Consider the following 18,781-nt stretch of genomic DNA (forward strand, 5'->3'; position numbering starts at 1 on the left):
GTGTGACGGAATATTTTGTTTAGTTGAAACTTGCACTGGGGTGCCTGGGAGGTGCAGTTGGTTAAGCATCTGCTTCTCCTCTGCCTCTCCCCACTGGCTTGTGCTCTTTCTCAGTCAGTCTCTCTCAAATAAATATATAAAATCTTAAAAAAAAAAAAAAAAAGAAAGAAAGTTGCATTAATTCCAAACGTTGTACAAATATGCAAAGGATAGATGACAGCTCAAATCTTGGAGAAAAAGGTATAAAGACTTGTTTTACCAGACATCGAGAATTTTAAAATTTGTTGTAGTTAAGGCAATATGTTACTGATGTACAGAGAGATGGACCAATGTAACAATGAAGAGCCCAGAAACAGACTCAGGTAAAATGGGCATTTATAGATAGATGACAGAACTGGTACGGCAATCAACAGAGAAAAATGAGTTTTCAAGGAATTAAAAAAATAATAATAACCATGTTATTTACCTTATCCTATAGAACATAAAACTGTACATATTTTAGAACACAGTACAAAAGAAGATAATCATGACTCCAAGATGGAGACGAATTTCTTCAGCAAGACATAAAAATACCAACAATACAGAAAAAAACTGAAACATTTCATTAGGATCAGAAAGATAAACAGACTGAGAAAATATTTGAAAGTTATAACCAAAGGATTGGCCTCCTGAATTTATAAGGGCGTCCTGTTAACCAAAAAAGTCTCGAACAATCCCATTTTTTAAAACAAGCAAAAGATTTGAACAGGGACTTTATAAAAGAAAATCAAAGGGTAAGCAAAGCCAGGAGTAAACAAATGAATCTCATGGAAATGCAAATTACACAACACTGAGGTCAAATACACAAATGACAAATGTTGTCTTTCACAACATATACATGGCTCTAAAAAAGTAACTGAAATACATTAAAATGGTGGGATTATGGTGGATTGTATTCTTTGCATTATTATTTCTCAAATTCTTTAGTTTTGCCTTTTCATTTTATGCCCTGGAGATTTTCCAAAATCTTCAAGTCTGAGAATACCAAATGTAGAGCCTTCCCATTGCTGCTGTCAAGGCATCGATTGCTATGAGAAGAGTTAGTTAGGACCAGGTGGAGGTGAAGATACACACTTCGTATGCAAACAGTTCTACTCCTGGATGTATTCTCGAGAGATCCTACACATATGCAATAGGAGAGATATGTAAGAATGTTCTTTGAGGGGCATCTGGATGGCTCAGCTGGGTAAGTGTCGGCCTTCAGCTCACGTCATGATCCTCTGGGTTCCCAGGTCAGATAGAGCCCTTTGCTGGGCTCCCTGCTCAGTAGGGAGCCTGCTTCTCCCTCCTCCCTTTGCTCCTCCCCTCCTGCTCATGCTCACTCTCTCTTTCAAATCCATAAAATCTTTAAAAAAAATGTTCATCACTTTGTGACAGTCTAGGTGCTAGCACAGCAGAAGAGACACACACTGCAGTGTCCTCATATAATGGACAGATACACAGTAAGAGAAAACCACCACAGCCATGAGCATCAACAGGGATGACTTAGCAAAACAGTCAAAGGAAAATACATGTACTATTCTAATTATTAAATAGGATCTAATACTCTATTAAGCTTCATTAAAGGGACCCTGGGTGGCTCAGTTGGTTAAGCATCTGCCTTTGGCTCAGGTCATGATCTGAGGGTCCTGGGATGGAGCCCCAAATCAGGCTCAGCAGGGAGCTGGCTTCTCCCCTCCCTCTGCCACTCCCCCCTGCTTATGCTCTCTCTTTCACCATCTCTCTCAAATAAATAAAATCTTAAAAAAAAAAAAAAAGAACTTTACTGAAGTTTACTTTTGCCTGATATTTTTCTTAGACTATCTTTCAGGAGCATAAACTTCAGGACTATTCAAAGTGTGGTCTACAAGGCCATACTGAACTGTTACTGGTTGAAGAAGAGATAAGCACAAAAAGAGAACAGAAATATGCCTAGAAAGTAGGCAGTTAAAAGGCTAATAGTAATTTAATAGTGCCAAAATATTCAAGCATGTGATTTTGTATTTACAAGGATCAGCTTGTGATGGTTTGGAAGTTTTTTTTAAAAAGTGGTTTCAGGGGCGCCTGGGTGGTGTAGTCACTTAAGTGCCTGACTCTTGGTTTTGGGTCAGGTCCTGATCTCAAGGTCATAGGGTGGGAGCCCCTCATCCGGCTCCTCACTCAGCACAGAATATGCTAAAGTTTCTCTCTCCCTCTCCCTCTGCCCTGCCCCCCTTCATGCTCTCTCTCAAATAAGTAATCTTTTATTTTTTTTTAAAGTATGTAACAGATTTCTTTTTTATTTACAATCAAGTTCTGTTGGGCAACATAAATAAATAAATAAAAGATGCTCCCTGGCCTGTGAATTCCACCTCCCTTGAGCTCTTGGAACAGCAGGCTGGAAAGTGGGGGAGGAGGGCTGGGGATAGAGGATGGACAGGGCGCTTCTCCTCACCGAGCTCCAGCACTCATACCCACAGCTGTCCAGAGAACAATTGTGGAAGGAAAAAAATAAAGTGCAAATTAAAAAGTCATGAAAGTATTGGTGTTTCAGTCACTCAGGAACTAAAAGGATATACACAGGTAAAATGGTAAAGATAAATGTAAAAAAAAAAAAAAAAAAAAAAAAAAAAGCCACAGGCCAGTTTTTCCCTGGCCTTGATCCTAACTCCTAAAACCTAAAGAGGACATCCCCATGCTTCTTGGAATGGGCTTCTCGCACTAAAGCACCGAGGGGGTATTGCACATAGGCTTGGCAAAGGGGCAGTGACGTGGAACTGCTGGCTCCGGGCTAATACACTCGAGGCCTCCAATCTCTCGTTACCAGTGACTGTAACTGAGGTGCACCTGGGAAGAAGGTGGTGCACGCCCCACCACTTTCTGGAAGTCCACGGAAGACCCTCCACTCCTGCTCAAATAAGTAATCTAAAAAAAAAAAAAGTAGTTTGAGAAGAACTACTACACGTAACTGGTAAAAAAAAAAAAAGAAAAATAAGAAAATTATTTCTATTACCAGCCAAACATCGTTATGTCTAGTGGGGAAGTTCAGGATGTGATCAAGAAAGGACACACAGAAGCCTTCTATGGTACTGGCAATGTTGCATTTAACCTATGCATTGGTTATATGAACGTGTGCTTTATGTTCTCTTTAAATTATACATATTTAATAACTTCTGTATTATGTCAATTTCACAATTTTATGTTTAAAATTTGTTTAAAATTTGATTCAGGGAATATAAAACCAGTTCTTTAAAATACATACAAATATCTATAAAGGTAACCAAAATACATCTAGGTGGATGGTGGGATTGAGTGGATTTTACTCTTTGAACCATTAATTCTCAAATTCTGGTGTTGCCTTTTCTTTTTAAAGGAATAGTAATTAACATCTAGTAATTAACATCACTAAAACAGATTGTGCCAGACCAGTGTTACTTCTATATATCTTGATTCCAGCCAAGTAATATGATCACTTCTAATATCTTATGGATAAAATGGAGAAATGGGAACTGAAAGACAGCACATTTGCTAGCTTACAGATAACATCCTTGTATTTTCCCCCAGAATCTGGAAACAACCATGACAGAGAAGTTTGATCAAACAACACTTTTATTATTAACAAAGTTAAAGAACAGTTTTTTTCAATATGTAGCAATGGAGACTGGCTAATAGTCCATATCCCTGAATTAGAGATTAATCCACTTAATCACTGGCCTAGCGAGACAACCACGGGTTCCCCTATGAGGAGACAATGTTAAACTCCTTTCTCGGGAGTAAGTCTTCTGATCCATATATTCTCTTTCACATCTAGCATCCTAGAATGTCTAAAGACTCTCCCAGTCGATTCCGCTTCACTACTTATGGAATATAAGTTGCTCATAGAGCTATCCTGTCTCCCTCAACTAAGTTCCCGGTGGTCAAGACTATCTTATTCATTTTTGAAACTTCTAGCAGACTACTGAGTACATGATCGATGAATGCTTTCACGTTTGTGTTACATATTACTTAAGAGCCATATGAATAGAACCTACAGTAAAAACTTTGGAAACTAAAGATCAAGAGACTAGAATTTGACCCATGAGAAAAATATAGCTATTTATTAAGTGCTTATATTTGATAGGCACTGATCCTAAGTGTTTCATAAACACCTCATTTGATTCTCATTATAGTAGATATTATCTTAGTGATAAAGAAACAGAAATAGTTGTTAAAATCATTTGTGTGAGGTCATACAACTGTAATCTGAACTTGGCTGTGACTCTAAAGCCAAAGCCCTGAACTTCTGTTGAGCTATACTGAAATCAAGATAGCTAAGCCTTCTGAAATCTACCCTTAATTGGTGCTTGTAAGGCAGTGCTACAGTGGTTGGAGGAGAGGCTCTGGAGCCAGACTGCTATGGTCACACTGCCTCTGCTCATTACTGAGGTGTACGAGGGCTCCTTAACCCATTTACGCCTCTGTCTCCTCATCTATGAAATGAGGAGGATATCCTTAATTCACAAGATTATTGCAAAGATGAAATGTGTGGATACAGGTAAAATACTTAGCACAGCACCTGACACATGGTAAGCATTCAATAAATATTAGCCTATATTTACTGGTACTTCTCTGCTACTTTTGTTGAATTTTGGCCAGGAACCAGAATGTCCCGTACGACTACATTATGAAGGGAAAGAAAAAAGCTTGAGGAAACTTGGTATTAAACAACCTAAGGTTAATTTCCTTAAGAAAACAAAGGGCTTTTTAGGAACTGAGGGCTTAACTCCTATTCACCCAGCCTTTCAGTAAGAAATGCAAAAAGTTTAAAAAGGAGGTAGTTTCAAGGTGGTATTCCTCTTCTTTATCTTTCTTAGCCAGCCCCTGAGATGTTTAAATGAAATACCAAATAAAAATCACTCTCTCGGGGCACCTGGGTGGGTTAAGAGTCCAACTCTTGATTTCAGCTCAGGTCTTGACCTCAGGGTTGTGAGATCCAGCCCTGAGCTGGGTTCCACCCTGGGCGTGGAGCCTACTTAAAAAACAAAAAAACAAACAAACAAAAAACCCCACCACTCTCTTGCTACAAATTGTATCCCAAGCTGCAAGTTTGTAAGGAGCTTTACAAAGACAAATCCTGACAGAGACAAGCGAAGTTGGTTTGTTGAAAGATTATTTTTATTCTACAAGAATTGATTGGTGCAATCCTGCAGAACCAACATCTGTTTAGAGAAATTTTTCTTTTCGAAAGTAAATGAAAACCCCCTTTGAATTATTTATATATTAACTTGCTTAACTTTTTAAAACAATAGTCATAGGGTCTGCTTTGTCCTACTTAACTATAAATGTTACACATTTACAAACCAAAGCAAAAATGGATGTACAGAGATCTAAATGAAACCTTTCAAATAAAACTTCACTGTATTTTCAAAGTTGATTATCAAGTCAGGAAGAAAGCTGTGAACCACAAACCATTTGTTTCTTTAATAGAAAAAAGAATGTTCTGATTATTAGCAAAGTAATATCTTAAAATGGATCTTCACACAGTTGAAATTTTAGTAATAAACTTGTATATCAAGTCCCTTTCCATTATTTATTTTACTTTAAAAATATATACAGCTAGTGATGTTAAATATATATTCTGAGCCATCTGTCTAAACATAAATATTTGGGAACTTCAAACTGTTCCAACAACTTATGAAAGGATTAAAGAAAAAAGATGAGCTACAAATTATACAGTAGGAGGAAGAAAAAAAAAGCTCTTAACATTTAGGTCTGGATAGAGATGTATTTTCTCATTTATATATACATACTCGGTTGAATATAGACAGCCATCAAACTTGAACCAGTTACATACAGACTAGACGAAGTCTGTACTATTCTACAGTAGGTTAACCGTGGTGATTTCGAAAAATTTAATAGATCTCAATAGTTTCAAATCAAAAGTTATTTGTAGTATGATTCTAGTGAAGTTTTGATAGGCACAGAACAAATGACTGCATTACCTATGCTAAACTTGGTGCATTGGTCATACCTGACTCTGCTTAATTATGGTGGTAAGTGTCTGAATGTGACAGAGCAGACAGGCAACCAGAGAAGAACATGGAACATGCCCATGCTTATCGATCACATTACCACCAGTGTTGAAAATTTTCAAATTTAAATCTAGAGAGACTGATAAAGCTGCAGGACAATTCCATGACAAGAACCCAAGAATCTTAAACTTCAGTTCCTAATCCTCTGATAAACAGGTTAAGGAGTCACTTTTTGGTCTTCAGAAATTTTAGAATTAAAGGACTGAAAACATGTTCATTCCCTGCTACACTGTGGCATCTGAAATTAGTAAGCATGACCTTGAATCTGTTTTGCTCTTATATGCAGAAGTGTATATGCTTTTTGAAGACTGCTAGAGACAGCTTAGCATTAAGAGTTAACTTTCAGTCCATAGTGATAAATGACTAGAAATACTATCTAATCAGCATTCTACGTACCACTTATCAGAATCTCTACAATATGCCAGTCTTGTTCAGCACTCATCACTCTTGGGTGGGGGAGGGAGGCATGGCAAAAAGCAGCTGTAGTTTTTTTTTTTTTTTACCAGCAGAAAAGCTTTAAACACCTATACAGTTTTGCATTTGTCTTGTATTCTCTTCTGAATACCTGAACAAAAATCTTATTTCAGTCAGCTCAGTCTACGCAAATTATAAAATACAAACACAGTCTAAACCCTATAGTGTATGGAATATGCACTGTTTAATATTCATTAAATGCAGTACAATTGATGAAGATTATCAAATAAGAAACACATGGCATTCTAAAGTTTTAAATCATTTTAGGGTGGCTAACCAGATTGTACAAACTACATGAGCAAGACAACAAATGAAAACCAAAAAACCAAAACAAAATTAAAGAAAGAAAGAAAGAAAGAAAGAAAGAAAGAAAGAAAGAAAAAGAAAGAAAGAAAAAAAAAAAAAAACAAAGACACTTCTCAGTGCATCACAGTCATCAGGACAAAATATATGGCACTTTTACGATACAAATACTACAAGTATTAATTTAAGCCAGGAATGACTCAGACATTGAGGCCACATTAGGGCATGAATCAGCCAATCAAAATGTTAAAATTAAACAGATCTTTTTTCTTTGTAAAAGTACTGAAAATGTAGTATGTGCAGATAACTTACTAAAACTTTTCTCATTTCATCTGCCTCCCCCTGTAGAATCTTGTGTTATTCTGGAATTGTTCTACCTCTTTTAACAGTCTGATTTTTAAGGCCTGTCATAAACTGTTATGCTATTGAAACATACTATTTTCCCTGTGGTAAGAATGTCTTCATGAAAAAAAAAAAGAACATATCTGCTTATAAATCATAGAACAAACACAAAAAAAACAAAAATCTGACATTTTCCAAGCTAACAAGAAATAAATTATACCATGATGCATCAATTTAAAATTATATCAATATTAATTAACATTTCCATGGTGGCTCCCCCCACCCCCAAATTAAACAGTGCAGAATAGGGCCTGGGCTTACAGTTAATCACATTTGGTTTTCGGAAAAACAAAACTTTACTATAAACAATTAAAAGGCAATTTTCTTCCTCCACAACACACAGACATTGAATTGAAGGTTTTTAAAATATCCACTACCTATAAGACAAGTACTGTTAAATGGCTAAAAGGAATCAAAATACCAAAGTTTAGTGTGCGAAGAGTAGATACAAACAACCAAGAAAAGATCATTGGTGCTGACTATTTAACATGAATAGCCCAAAATAAGTTCTGAAGTTTTTCTACCTTTACAAATAAAAAAAAGGTGTCCTTTCCACAGTTTGGGGATATGCACTGTACATCCCCCCCCAACAAGTGTATGAGTAAGGTTTAAAAATGTTGCCAATGTTAAGTTCTTCAGTACCTAAAATTAATTAGAGGACAGCAATAGTATGGTGGCAATGGTGCATCAATTCTCAAAACGTAGTTAGGATCCAACACGAGTTGTGGTGGTTCTTTTATCTGAGAAAAAGCTTTTCAGGAGAAATACCTGCCCTATGCTAACCACCAGGAGAATGAGTGCTTCTCCTACTGACCAGTAGGCCACTCTGGTATTTAGATCTTCTGCTCGACTTCGGCCCTGAGCTTCTCTCAAACGGAAATGAGTCTGATAGTCGATGACAGACTTTAGAGCTTCGTGAATGGAGACACAGGCAGATTCCATCTAAAAAGAAATGGTTCCAGTTAGTATGTCCAATTGATCTTTCAATTTGACCTCAATGCCTCCTCTGAGTGGCACACACTACTCAGCCGGCACTTGCTCATTTACTCATGTATGCCTGTGGTCCTGGCAATGCCACACTCCTGTTCGGCCCCACTGGGATGACTTGCCCCCCAACTTGGGAAGCCATAGCTGCAGCACCTGTAAGGTCCTAACTAGATGGATGAAACGCTAAGCTAACAGTTGCAGAAACATTTTCTAGTTAAGGTTGGCGGTTACAGAGTTTCAAGTTCAGGTTCCTCAACCAGGAAAAATTAGGAGGAAGACAATGGCAGGTCAGTAAATTTGATGGATAAGAAGAATACAAACCAAAGCCCAAATACCTACAAAAATAAACCAAGTAGGACACCAAAACAAGATTGAATTAGGCAAAGTTAACTATTTTAAAAGTACTTGGGTCTGAACATGATAGGTCAGAGCATCAATGTCTTTCATGTTTTAATTTACCAATTTGCTAAATAAGTCTCCCCTCTCCTGCCATCAACCAAACCAACAGAACTACTGTCAATAGGATGGAAGTTTCAGTTTCAATGCGTCATCAGTCTGAGCCTTCACCAGGTGGCACCTTACCTTTTTACACACTGATCACACGATCTGCTTTCAGAAAGGTTAAGTGTCTAAACTTTTTTTTCTATATACATCAGAGTTTATTATTTTTCTACTGCTGAAAAAATCCTAGTGATGAAATATATACTTTATCATTAAATTATACTTATTCTCCATCACAAACCATGTGTTAAGAATTTTTAAAATAATCTAAGTGTTTTTTTCCTTATCATTAAGAAAGGAACTATTGACATATTTGTGTATGGCCATACAAAGGAAAAACATTTTTATGACACAGGACAGTGATGAGGGCCACTGAGGGTGGAAAGCAGGGGAGAAAGATGGTCAACATAACTACTTTCCTGTATTCTGAAAATTCTCCAGGAAATGAAGTTTATCTTAGCAAATCTTCCAATGTTCCTTTCTGCTTCTCTCTCTCCTTTTGGATGCCAAAACTCATTAAGCCAACTCAGTCACTATAAGACCTCTACGTCACAAAGTTATTTGGACCCATTTCTCCTAAAGTGCTTATGACTTTTACAACTTTTTTCCTCTTTTTACTAATAAATCCACAGAATCTCTCAAAAGATTCTGGGAATATTTTTTTCCTTAATTTTAGTGAAGGAATATAAACACTAGAAAAGAATTCAAGCATTTAATAAAGTTCTACCAAAGTAAGTACGAAAGCAATCATTTATAAAAATATTCCATTAAAATACATCTAGAAAGTGAGAATTATGTGGTCCATAAACTGCATGGATCTGTTAGAACACTCACGTTTTTGCTGTTCTTCCTTTTGTTTAGGTCCCTATGAAGCAAAGATTAACAAAACTGTGCCATAATGAATGATTTCTAATTTGTTGTAGAAGGCTACAGAGGTGCTTCTGGCAGATCTCTACTTTCTATGCATTCTTAAAGTGGTATGCATGCTAACCCTGGAAGTATGCATAAAAGCAAGGACACAAATTCTGAATGTTTAACAATTCCCTGAAGCCCAACATGGAGTAAGGGTTAAGATGTGCTGGATGAAAGAAAATGATAGAAATTAAGGGACTAATTGCATGGATGTATATGATTTTTGAGATAGAAAATGTAGGCAGGGGGTACCTGGGTGGCTCAGTGGTTGAGTGTCTGCCATTGGTTCAGGGTATGATCTTGGGGTTCTGGGATTGAGTCCCACATCGGGCTCCCTGTAGGAAGGCTGCTTCTCCCTCTGCCTGTGTCTCTGCCTCTCCCTCTCTCTGTGTCTCTCATGAATAAAGAAATAAAATCTTTAAAAAGAAAAGAAAATGTAGGGAAAAAGGGAAACTCTAGGTGGCAATGTCCAGAAGAGCACGGTACAATGAGGGGTCATGTCAGTAATTAACGGATGGCTAACCTTGTTTCACCAACATGTATTTTCCTATTTTCCTCCCTGTTGCAATTAACTTAAGGCAGCTCTCTGGTGTGTTACCATTTCAGTAATACTCTTATACTTTATAATTATTTCTGAAAGGCAACACTATATAAACCCAGTAGCATTATCAACATATAAAATAAAAAATATTTAAAGTTTTCAATATAATGTTCAAATTTCCCCAAATATTTCAAAAGTTATTTCCAAATCAGAATCCAAACAACTTTGACACAATCATTTGGTTGATGTGTCTTTTAAGTCTCTTTGAATCTTTAGGTTCTCTTCCTGCTTATTCCCTTCCCATCTGTTGAAGAAATCGGGTCCTTTGTCCTGCTGCATTTCCACTTCCTAGATTTTCCTGACTGTATCTTCATGGTGTTCCTCCATCTTATGTTTTTCTTATCCACTTCTAGTTGGAGCAAGAGACTTGAAGGAATTCAGATGTAGTGCTCTGGGTAGGAACACCTCCTGGGCAATGTTGCATACTTCGATAATGCATATTATCAGAAGATACACAATGCCCCATTCTCTCTCCATCTGGAACAGTCATTAGATTTAGGTGATATTGGTCTGATCCAGTCACTGTAAATCTCCTCCTCAGCCTTTCACCTAGGGTTTTAGCAGTGACCAGTTATCACAGTCTACCCTAGATCCATTATTTTATTAATAGGTGAAAAATGGTGATTTACAACTCTATACGTTTTCTGCATTTACCAGCTGGTAATTTTCTCTACTTTAAGGTGTGAACAGCTGCTTTGTAAGTATCGCTACCACAGCGACTTATTAGCTAAGGAGAAAAATAAGCCTAAAGTAAAGAAATGTGATATTAATAAAGGAGATTAACAGATACTAACTGCTGTATTACCACTCATTCCTTTTACCTATTAAGGTTTTTTAGGGTAAGCTACCTTCTTATACCATTAAAACTCACAAAGGTTAAGTTATAATCAAGGGTCCCAATGAAAAATCTTTTTACAAAGCAAAGTGCCATTCATACAGGATGCTAACATAAGAGAACATTTCTGAAAGTAAGAGCAAGTGAATACATCCTGCTAATGCTCACAGTAGGTCTATGAATTAAGGCTCTTACATATTATTAAAAACTGCCTCTATCACCACATGACTTTGCCAACAGACTAACTAGAACCCAGGAACAATGTAATACCTAATTTAAGGTTCTAACAAAAGGGGATTAAAAGTAATTCCTCTGAATATTGAGTATCTTTTAGATACAATCTAAGCTCAGACTATATTAAAACTGAAAATAGCCGTTTTTATCACCTGAGCAGCATCTGTTCATTGACTTCGAACTTCTTTCCTTATCTTTTTGTCATTAAGGTCTTCCTCAAAATAAAATCCAATCTACCTTTACCTTAATTATTTTTTTAAAGATCTATCTATCCATCCATCCATCTATCTATCTATCTATCTATCTATCTATCTATCTATCTATCATCTATTTATTTATTTATTTAGAGGATTTAGAGGGGAAGGGCAGAGGGAGAGAGAGTCCTTAAGCAGACATCCCGCCTGGCATGCAGCCTGATGCAGGGCTCTATCCCAAGACCTGAGATTACAACCTGAGCCGAAATCAAGAGCTAACCACCCCAACCAACCGAGCCACCCGGTGCCCTTTAACTATTTGTTAGATGACTTCCTTCTAATCATTAGTATTTTACTTTAAGTTACATCAAACATTATTCTAATAGCAGCGTGAATTAACACTAAATCCTGGTTTAACACTACCCTGTGGCATATTTATTTATCATTAAAGGCATTATTTTGTTTCCAGTTATAGCAACCTGCCAGGTTATGAATTCACATTCCTCCATGAACTAAAAACAAATGTTTCAGAATGCCGGAGCACTATCCAGTCTTCCTCAACTTCCTTTCCCATTGAAGTGATCCTCCTATTTTAAGGCTTATTTTCTTCAAACTGAAAAGTTCATAAACTCTTTTAACGATTGTCTTTTTTTTTTTTAGAGATTTTATTTATTTATTCATGAGAGATAGAGAGAGACAGACAGACAGGCAGAGGGAGAAGCAGGCTCCCTGCAGGGGAGGCCTGATGTGGGCCTCGATCCTGGAGTCCAGGATCATACCCTGGGCCAAAGGCAGGCACTTAACTGCTGAGTCCAGCAGTGGATCCAAACATGCCCTAAATTCTCTGTGAAATGCTTTTAATCTACTGTAAGAATTAAGATAGATCTTAAAAATTGTGTAAAAGTCTCAAAATTCTGTGTTCATCAATAGTGAATGCACATTAATTTATGCTTTCCCCCTCTTCAACCACACTGCTATATAGCTGACTTTTTATTTACCTGGGTAAGAGCGCTGACTCGGTTCTCGCTAGGAAACAAAGGTGGGTCTTCTCCAACTTGAAAATCAAAATACACGGTTTTGTGTGTGAAAGTAGAAAATTCATTGCTAAAACAAAATTTGTATGTCCCATTTTTGGAGGCTGTGAAGGTAAAGCTATCATACTGTTTCTTCATCTCTTTATACAACACATTACCATCGGGATCTTCTAATCGGCAGTCTACATCATAGTGACCGCCAGTAATCACCTATAAAGAGAGAGAGGAAAAAGGAAGATATCACTGCAAGTAACAAGTTTGAGAGAGTAACCAAATTTCCTCTTAAAATAACAATAAGGCTATGGGCAACAGACTTTCCTATCACACAGGCAATTTTACATTTTTTAATTTCCAGCAGTGGATGGAATGTAAGAGGCACATGTCCGTTTAACTAAAGCTTTATAGAAACTGAACAAATTTCCTCATGACAGGAAGGAGGGAACTAGCTAATCAGCCAGATGACTGTTCTAATTAAGGGAGGTGTCTTACATCAATTGCTTTGCCCAATGACCCTACAAGAGAGGGTTTTCACCCTCCATTTCACAAACTGAGAAACAGAGTTAAGATAAGCAACCTCCCCAAGACTGCTCATCTAGCAAAAGGCGGAGGCAGAACCTGAATTCCAAAGTCATACTCATGACCCTTAAGCTCATCGTCTAGAGTATTTTCCCTCCCCAAATGTTCTCTCCTAGTTTCCTATCAGCACCATCCAAGTACACACGCACAGTGCGGTGAAGTGGTGAATTAGGTCAGTCCTTGGCTTAACACCCCAAGCATGTTTCTATCAGAGAACTTTAACTCATTTGATTGCCAAATTACAGTCAGATTTGTTTCTTCAGTGATGCTATAGGTCAGTTACATGGAATGTGACACATATTTTGTTTTGAACTACATTATGAACTGAACAGACTTGTGGGCTAGTCTAAGAGTATTACCATTATTTTAAGCTTGTTTCCCTGAGAAACATCAAGGACTAAACCATATTGTTTGTATACTTGTGATTAAAGCAAAAACAAAACCAGACAAAACAAAAGCAAACACATCTTCTGCTTATCTGGAGAGCTTGTGTTTTCGGGCAAGCACGTTTGAAAGGAAAGCCAGGGGATAAATGAAATGTTCTCAAGAGGATTCTAGAGCTGTTTTTCAAGCGCTTATGCTTAATCACTTACAATTTATAGGCCACTTGGGTTGCACAGAAGAAGCAGAGGGAGATCTCTCCTGAGGTAGCAGGGACAGGTGCAGTAGTCAGGGAGAAAAGTGGGGAGAGGGAGGGAGGGACAGGTAGGAAAGGAAAAGGCACAGGGTGAAAAGCTGGGAAAGATGTAAGGAAAAGACTCGTGGTTCAGAGGGTTCCCAACCACTCCGAGATGGGGGAAGGCCACAAGTTTGTACTTTCAGGCTTGAACTCTTTCCATTAGCATAGTATTGACATTCTAGGTCCATAGAACAGGGATCAAACTGCACTTCAAAGGACTGGCTGCTAATGTGACCTTTTGTCACTTAGGAGACAGGATGAACAACTGTACTATGTCACCAGATCACCTTGATAATTAAATGAAATATAATTATGTACTTAGGAAGCTACAAAAATATGTAAATATTAACATATGGATATAATGTTTCGACATAAAATGTGTCTTAACAATTGGGCATTTACCACTTCTCCAAATGTCAACAACCTTTCCTCTGGGTGAAGATCATGACTTCATTTTTATATACCCAAGTGTTCACGCTTGGCTGCTGTACTCTGAATAATCAAATATGTACACATACTGAACAGGACCAGAACTGATCACCATGTCACTTTTCCTCCATCAACCTTTAAAACAAATCATCTTGTTTCAGATAAAAATGAGAAGCCTTCATAATCTGTCTGGTCACGTAAATTAGAGACCAGGAATCATCCTGAACTAAGTGTCCGTAACTGTCCAGCTCTCACATTGACATTACCACCTCTCTCAAATTCAGCCATCTCTTCCATTCCTAATCCACAGTCTAGACAAGACTAAAGCCACAGCTTCCTAAAAGGTTTTCCCACAACCTGATCTCTCTTCTCTCTAACCCAGGGGTTCTCAGCCTCAGCTAACATAAGGCTGGATAATTCTTTGTGGTAAGGGGCTGTATTGCCCTGTGCATTGCAGCACATTCAGCAGCCTTTTGGGTTTCCATCCTCTGGATGTCAGTAGTGCCACCTCTCCTCACGTGTCTGGGGGAGGAGGGGCAACCTCTCCACCTCCCCATCCCCTTAAAACCTTTCACAATTCCTGTGGCCTACAGAAAAATCCAAACCTGTTAACAATGCTGTACCACTCCTCTGCACCTCCTTCAAGGGAGCCTCACCTCTCTTACTCTGTGTTCCAAAAATAGCAGACTGCCAGAAGTTCTCTGAACCAGTCTTTGTTTTACACCTGCACGAACAGCAGCAGGCTAAACAGGTCTTGTCTGCTACAGAATCAGGACCCAAAATGACAATGCTTACAAATCTACAGCTTGTTACAGGAAAAGAATATAAACTATCAGAATCGAAAGCTGTCTTACAGAAAGAGGTTGGGAGGTTAGGAGTGGGTTCTTCTGTGCTCCCTCTGTGAAGATTGGAGATTGAGCCAGACACAGATTCTCAGACTGTGAACTACCCAAGTGTGCAAGAAACATCTTGCAACTAGCAAGTCCCAAATTGAGGCTTGGCTGGGTTTTTTCTATCTGGCTGGTCACATAGATGTATTCCTGCTATATAACCAGTCTCAACAGCACTGGGGGGGGGGGGGGGGGGCAGGCAGGGTGTCACCAAGGCCAGGTGTAAATCATCAATATCACTATTACCAATTAACAATGCTGACAAACCTCTAAAGCCCCTGGACCCACAGTTACAAAGCGGCACTATTACTGTATTTCAGTGTGGGCTCAAGCTGTTTTCAGGAACTGAGTCTCATAAACATCATCTACTTGCCTACGCTGCCCTTTCCCCTATGCCATCTTGTAGAAATATGCCTATTTCTCCTAGACAAAGCTCAAACATGAGCTCAGCCACCTTTCCCTTGACGATCCCTCCCTGTTTGGCCAGCACTGTACCCAGCCTGCACTGTCGCTGTTGCATTGAACACTGCATGTGTGTTCATGGAAGCTCCCAGAGGGCAAGTTCAGTTGCTCCCACGGCAACATCTCTATGATGTGGTACATATAATAAAGGAATTAAGAATTTACTCTGGGACTGCATACTGATTCTGCTACTTGCTAAGTTTTGTGGCCTTGGGTTTAAAGCTTTCAAAGCCTCAGCTTCATAAGTAAAACAGAAGTACTACATCTATTTCCTATATCGAGTTGTCCTGAGAATTAAGTAACATACCTGAAATACTTAGCATACTGTCTGCTACGTAACAGATGCTATTTTTTTTTTAGCCCAGAATAGAAGTGGTAGTATTCTCAGCACCAAGCACAGTGTCTGATGCTGACACTTGAAATACACTCATATTTTTATATTACAATTCCTATTCTCTTCTTTTCTGTCCATGGCTCCAGTCCGTGAAGTTAAACAAACTGAAGGGTGATCTGTAGCCTCCCTCTCTTTACTACCAATAGCCAAATCATCATGAGGTCCTGTTGATTTCACTTACTAACTTCTCTCCAATCCCTTTACTTTTTTCTTAAAGATTTATTTATATATTATTTATTTATTTAATGCATGTATGTATGTATGTATAATTGATTGACTGATGATGCACAGAGAGAGGCAGAGACACAGGCATAGGGAGAAGCAGACTCCCTGCAAGGAGCTTGATTCAGGACTCGATTCCAGGACCCTAGGATCACATGAGCCCAAGGTAGATGCTCAACCACTGAGCCACCCAGGCATCCCCCCTTCACATTCTCCTTCCTCACAGCTACCACGCTAGAAGCCTGGACAACTACAGTAGTCTCCTCATCAGTCTTCTACAGCTACTCTAACACACACTCTACTTGCACAAGTTAATATCCATACAGCTACCAAAAGTACCTGGATCTCAGCACTGCACTGCTTACAACCCTTTGACGGCTTTCCTATGCTCTTACGAAAAACCAAAATTCTTAACTAGGCCAGCATGGCACATGGTCTGGCCCCTGACCTCCCTCCCTCTGACTCCTTATTCCCAACTATACTGGATTTCGATGGTCCTCAAATACCCAGTCACTCCTGCAATGGGTATTCCCGCACTCCCCATACCAAAGCATTAACCACTGATCCTTTATAATTCAGCTTAAAATCACTTCCTAAAGGAAGCCCTCATTGATCTCAAAGATCAGACTGCTTCTCCCTATTTTCTGCTCTTAAAGCACAGTTTCAATGAATGAGCAGGTACAACTAAAAGGGTACAATGGGTGGGGAATCAAGGATGGCAGTGACCCAAACCACTCAAACCACTTTTGTATCATCAGCACCTACCACTCAACAGCTGCTCTGCTATGTTAAGTCAGCTACCGAGAAAGATGGAAATAAAGAGTGTTTCACACACGTAAGAAACTACATTCCATTAAAGTGTGTTTTCTGGGACGCCTGGGTGGCTCAGTGGTTGAGCGACTGCCTTTGGCTCAGGTTGTGATTCCAGGGTCCTGGGATCGAGTCCAGCATCAGGCTTCCCATGGGAAGCCTGCTTCTATCTCTCATGAGTAAATAAATAAATAAAAATCTTGAAAGAAAGAAGGAAAGAAAGAAAATTTGTTTTCTATAAAATCCCCCAAACGAAAAGGGGCCTCTCATTTATCACAGCTCTTCGTTCTACACCTTTGGCAGGTGGTCATTCAACCTCGAGGGGAGCTCTTCCTGTGACAGGGACAGAATCAACCAAAGTCCTAATAGCATCAATGGAGAAAGTGAAAAGCAGTGGAATGGGGTATTGGCAGTACTTCCGATCTGATCAGAGCGGAGGTGTGGAATCAGTGGGAGGAACGGCCGGGACACTGAGCACCAGAGAACAGAACTTTTGTTAAAAGGAGAGTCTGGTAAGGAGAAAGTTCAACAGGCGTTAAAGTGAAGGGCATTCGAGCGTGGAAGGAAGAAGTCACAGCGACACGAAGCATTTCTGGCATTCACGTATTTTCCTATCTGGTCTAAAATGGCTCTCGCCCCACGTTTAGAACAGGAAAGGCAAACGCCCCACATCAGCTCGCTAGAGGGGATTCCGGGCTCAGCCAAAGAACGGAAAAACCTAGACAGGAGGGAGTCAGCCAGCGGGCGGCGGCCCGGACCCTGGAGCCGCGCCCTGGGGGCCCCGCGCTGGCAGAGCACGGAGTACCTGGAACTCGAGGGTGCACTTGGTGCCCTGCGTGATGTCCTCGTAGAAGCACTGCTTGGCGTTGTCCGGCAGCTCGAAGGTGATCTCTGAGGCGCCGCCGGGCCCCGGCAGCAGCAGCAGCAGCAGCAGCGCGAGCAGCCTGCAGCCCCAACGGCCCGCGGCGGCCGCCCAGCGCTGCGCGGACCCCGGCCCCGGCATCCCGAGGCGACGGCGGCGGCCTCAACGGAGCTGCGGGGAGGCGCGGGGTCGGGTCTGCGCGGACTCCCGCGCGCGGCAGGCCTCGGCCCCGGGAGGCCCGCGAAGACGCACGGCAGAGCCGCTCCGAGCCTCGGAGGGATTCGGGACGCGGGGGCGAGCCGCTGGGCGCCGGCGAGCGGTGCGAAGGGACCAGGGCCCGGCGCCACGAACGACCTACGGGGCAGAGGTAAGGCCGGCAGGGTTCGGGCGGAAAAGGCCTGAGACGGCCGGAAGTGGGGCGAAAGCCTGGGGAGAGGGGGCGGGGCCTGAGGCACCTGCTCCAGCAACCCGGATGTGCTCTCCCCCGGCCGCGGGGAGAGGCGTTGCAGTGTGTACGTGGAAGCTCGCGAGACGTCCGCTCGGCTCGCGTCGGCGCCGGAGGCGGGGGCGGGGGCGGGGGCGGGGGCGGGGCCGGAGCGAAGGGCGGGGCCTGCCGGGGTAGAGGCGGGGCGTGCTGCGCCGCAGGTGCGGCTCCGAGAGAGCATCACCCAGGGAGCGGCGGCGAGCGCGTCCCGCCCCAGGGGGCTAGTGACCGGTGGCAGGGCGCTTTGTTGTTGAGAGCTGACAGCTTTCTCATAAATAACAGCAAATATTTGGGGTGAGCAGTTTAACCATGAGTCTGAATTCTGGGACCGCTACAATTACAGGAATTTTAATCCCTGCTGTGCAATTCGCTGGCTGTGTGACCTCTCAGCTTCACTTTTGCATCTGTAAAATGATAATACTACGTAA

General features: G+C 40.6%; 1 protein-coding gene across 1 annotated transcript; it reads right to left on the bottom strand.

Annotated features, from left to right (window-relative positions):
- Positions 1-3,590: 3,590 nt before the first annotated feature.
- On the bottom strand, positions 3,591-18,200 carry TMED7 (transmembrane p24 trafficking protein 7). Its single transcript, NM_001204338.1, is given in 3 exon segments — positions 3,591-8,189; positions 12,510-12,755; positions 17,813-18,200. Coding segments are annotated over 3 exon segments (681 nt in total). The 5' UTR covers positions 18,011-18,200; the 3' UTR covers positions 3,591-7,952.
- Between the last annotated feature and the right edge of the window lie 581 nt (positions 18,201-18,781).

Source organism: Canis lupus, chromosome 11 (assembly GCF_011100685.1).
Source record: "Canis lupus familiaris isolate Mischka breed German Shepherd chromosome 11, alternate assembly UU_Cfam_GSD_1.0, whole genome shotgun sequence".
In the NCBI taxonomy this organism is placed as follows: domain Eukaryota; kingdom Metazoa; phylum Chordata; class Mammalia; order Carnivora; family Canidae; genus Canis; species Canis lupus.